The sequence below is a fragment of the Gekko japonicus genome, unplaced genomic scaffold, assembly GCF_001447785.1.
Source record: "Gekko japonicus isolate JY-2015 unplaced genomic scaffold, Gekko_japonicus_V1.1 scaffold2153, whole genome shotgun sequence".
NCBI classification, from domain to species: domain Eukaryota; kingdom Metazoa; phylum Chordata; class Lepidosauria; order Squamata; family Gekkonidae; genus Gekko; species Gekko japonicus.
The window spans coordinates 28688-32697 of NW_015172069.1; the positions used below are offsets into that span (position 1 = coordinate 28688).

Sequence of the window (4010 nt, forward strand, 5' to 3'; positions counted from 1 at the left end):
ATTTATGCTAATGAGTTATGCTAATGAGCTCCTGCACCTCATTTTCTACAAAATGACCCCTGATAGGACCCAGCCTCATACATCACTTCTATCTACATTTGCCTGTTTATTTAATTTCTAACTCCAAATAGAATAACTGGTTCCCCTTTCATTTATTACATATCTGCCAGTCTTCCCACTATGGTCTCTACCCCTCTGCTTATCAAGAGATTATTGCATTCCAAGTTTACCAAGGGAATTGTCCTATTACTGATGTGTTGAATTACCAGCCTATCTCCTGTCCTGTTTCCTTAAACCTTTTGTCTTTCTTATAAACATATTTGCTATACAAGAATATGTTGAGAGAGAGGGAGAGAGAGACTTCATTCACTAACTTACAAGTCATAACTGGCGTGGTCGTCAGTGGTGGGATGATGGTGACAGTTTCGGGATTTTCTGCGCCAGAAGCTACAAAAGATGAAATACAGGGTAAGAACATAAGGGAAGCCAATGTTGGATCAGGCCAATGGCCCATCTAGTCCAATACTCTGTCACACAGTGGCCAAAAATACCAGGTGCCATCAGGAGGTCCAGCAGTGGGGCCAGGACACTAGAAGCCCTCCCACTGTTGCCCCCCCCAAGCACCAAGAATACAAGAGCATCACTTGCCCCAGCCTGAGTGTTCCTATCTATACCTTGTGGCTAATAGCCACTGATGGACTTCTGCTCCATATGCTTATCTAATTCCCTCTTGAAGCTGTCCATGCTTGTAGCCGCCGCCACTTCCTGTGGCAGTGAATTCCACGTGTTAATCACTCTTTGGGTGAAGAAATACTTCCTTTTATCTGTTCTAACTCGACTGCTCAGCAATTTCATGGAGTGCCCATGAGTTCTTGTATTCTGAGAAAGGGAGAAAAGTACCTCTTTCTCTACCTGCTCTATCCCATGCATAATCTTTTAAACCTCAATCATGTCACCCCTCAGCCATCGTTTCTCCAAGCTAAAGAGCCCCAAGCGCTTTAACCTTTCTTCATAGGGAAAGTGTTCCAGCCAGTGTTCCTTCTAAGCTGAGTTAGTGTGAGCTAACTCACAGTTTTTTAGTCTCTGACTCACACGTTTTTGTCTTAGCTCAGGAAGGAGGGCTCCAGAGCAAACCAATTTATGCAGCAGCCAAATTGCTCACTCACAACTTTAATGCCAGGAGCTCACAAAAAAATTGCTCTGACCCCATTGCCTGGAATGTCTTTTAAAGTAGTAGCAGTTGAAGGCTGTCGCTGCTCCTCAAAGTCCCTACAGGAGCATTCCACCCGATTCTCAGAGTGTAGGAAGCTGGAAGGGATTGAGCCTCAGAGCCTGGTGAGCAATGTAGCATCCAGGCGACTGAAAAGTATTGGGGCTCTTTTACTGGAACAAAAAACATTAAGGCCCCGGTCGCACAGGAGGTTTTGCCCCGCAAGAGGGACTGGTACAGGGGTATATACATTGATTTATACAGGGGCAGGGGTAGTTTATATATTTTAAATTAGACGATAAATCAACTGATATTTTTACCGTGGGTTGTGAGTCCAGCCACCCAGTGACTGGGAAGCCAATACGTGCATGACCCCATTGCCTGGAATGTCTTTTAAAGAAGTAGCAGTCCAAGGCTGCCACTGCTCCTCAAAGTCCCTACAGGAGTATGCCACCCAATTCTCAGAGTGTAGGAGGCTGGAAGGGATTGAGCCTCAGAGCTTGGTGAGGAATCTAGCATCCAGGCGGCTGAAAAGTATTGGGGCTCTCTTACTTGAACAAAAAACATTAAGATGCCTTTTCCTTCCGTTCTGCATCTCAAACTAAAGTTCAAGAGACTTGTTCCAATTTGCTCATTGTCTTTTGACTCTAATCTGGTCCTTCCATTTCACAATTAGTGGTAGCCGTTGCTTAGCAAACCGTAAGTGATCTCTGTCGTAAAAGAAATGAAATGCCTCCTTCTATACGGTCAGCTAAAAGATGCAGACCGTCATCTAGAGATAGCTGTGCCTTGTTCTCACTGACTCCTATGGGGACTTAATTTTGCATGTAGTAATTAAGCTTAGATATCCCCCTCACAAAGAAACAGTCCCTCATTCAGGTTTGGAATGTTATAATAGGTTCCAAAATAGGTCTGGAAGTTATAATATGTTCAAAACGCTGCCACCATTTTACTATGTGGCACTCACTAGTAAAGGTAAAGGTTCCCTTGCTCGAAAGCCAGTCGAATCCGACTCTAGGGTTGCGGTGCTCATCTCCGTTTCAAAGCCAAAGAGCCAGCGCTGTCCGAAGACATCTCCGTGGTCATGTGGCCGGCATGACTAAACACCAAGGCGCACGCTACAGAGAACTTAATTAGCGACTCATTTGCTTCCAGGACTTTCAAGGTGCTACTCATTATCTTTGAAGTCCTGAATTGTCTTGGACCAGGATACTTAAAAGATCACCTTAATTGTTAGTTAGGAACATATGAAAGGGGATTGTCTAGATAGGCCCTTTTGTGTGGTCCCCCGCTTATTGGGAAGTGACCAGTCACCAATTCAGGGGAGGTTCACCGGACACCTAGCCTTGCTAGTCTGATGCACCAAGAGACAAGTTCCTTTTCACCAAAGCTGTAAACTGAGGCTTTTGTGTTTGTTTTTCTTTATGCTTACTTATGGTCCCAGGATGGGGTTTTATATCCAAATAAACAGAGAAAATATAATCTGGTCCATTAGAATTCGTACAGGCTTCTAAACAGGAGATACATATTTTCATACTGTGAAATATAACAGAATTAAAAATGTTTCCAGACATTTATATTGTTAGTAAAATAGTAACTTTTCAAGGAAAAGGGCAATTATACTTTTAAAATTTAATTCCCGCAGCTGGCTACATCAAGATGTCATGAAATGGTTTTCGCTTCAGGCAGTATGGAATTATTATGTGCCCAGCTAACACAGAGACATTAAATATTGAACTGGAATAATATTAAAAGGGGGGAAATCCCAATTTAAATTCAATCTTTTTGTATCATTTACAAAAAAAAATAGACTGCTAATAACAGCGCGCTGCCTAATCACAGTTGTATTTTAAATATGAAATGAGAAGCAAATGAGGTTTTTTTACCTTTTTGTTGGATACAGCAGATCGCAAACATTAGGGCCCATAATGGGAGCCCCCTACCAAACCCCATCTTGACTGGAGTTTGGCGCAAAGGTACCCTGCCAGCCTTTGGTCCGGACTACCTCACCTGTATTCTCCCAGCCTTATATAGCAGCCAGTTTTGAGAACAGTCCCTGTTTGTTTGACAGGGTCTAACAAGGTGGGGCTGTGAGGATCTTAGTAGATGCGGAGGTAAACAGAGGATGCTCCTCCAGTTCCTTGGTGACTGACCAAGCATGTTTGCCTTTTGGGAGGTGTATTATTTTTTTGTCAAGGTTCCATCTAATAAAGGAAGCTGGAAATGAATAGCAAAAAGGTAAGATTTCTTCCCCCATCAAAAGCAATTGAAGATCCTGGAACAAAAAAAAAAAGAGTCAAGGATCTTTTGAGTCAGTATGTGGTTGGGGTTTTTTTGAATGACAGACACGCCACTGTTTCAGGATTCTGGTTACTGTTAAGTGATGCCCATTTAATCTGGCCAAAACCTGTCTTTCCTTGTTAGCACACAGAAGGAGTGAAAGCTTTTCATGTATGGGAAACCACTATGATTTGAGAACTGTTGTTGTGATCCTGAACAGCTCTTCTGCAAGAAAGGCTGATAGTAAGAAGAGCGCTGGTGTGTGTCAGAATGGTACCGAGTAACAACATATTGGGAACGTATATATGACTTATGCATTTTGCGATGTTATTTAAAAATGCTGGTACTGATTCTGGGATCTTTATGGCACTTAGCACACACACTGGGCGGTAACTGCTGAGCTGTCTGATCTGAGGTGGACTGGGTCCGGTGGTGGAATGAAACGCTGGAGGTTTCGGCAGTTCTGGGAGCGTCATCCTCCTGCCCATGTACTGTTCACCACATTCTTTACACACATAAA

General features: G+C 43.2%; 1 protein-coding gene across 1 annotated transcript in view; it reads right to left on the reverse strand.

Moving 5' to 3' along the window:
• LOC107118486 (mucin-5AC-like) overlaps positions 1–3163 on the reverse strand; it is a gene marked incomplete at its 3' end in the record, with an annotated part of 31638 nt that extends 28475 nt beyond the window's left edge. Inside the window, exons 1-2 of the mRNA XM_015420839.1 lie at positions 3097–3163; positions 379–447 (exon numbers count right to left, since the gene is read on the reverse strand). Coding sequence (XP_015276325.1) covers positions 379–447; positions 3097–3163 — 136 coding nt within the window. The remainder of the gene's footprint in view (positions 1–378; positions 448–3096) is intronic.
• Between the last annotated feature and the right edge of the window lie 847 nt (positions 3164–4010).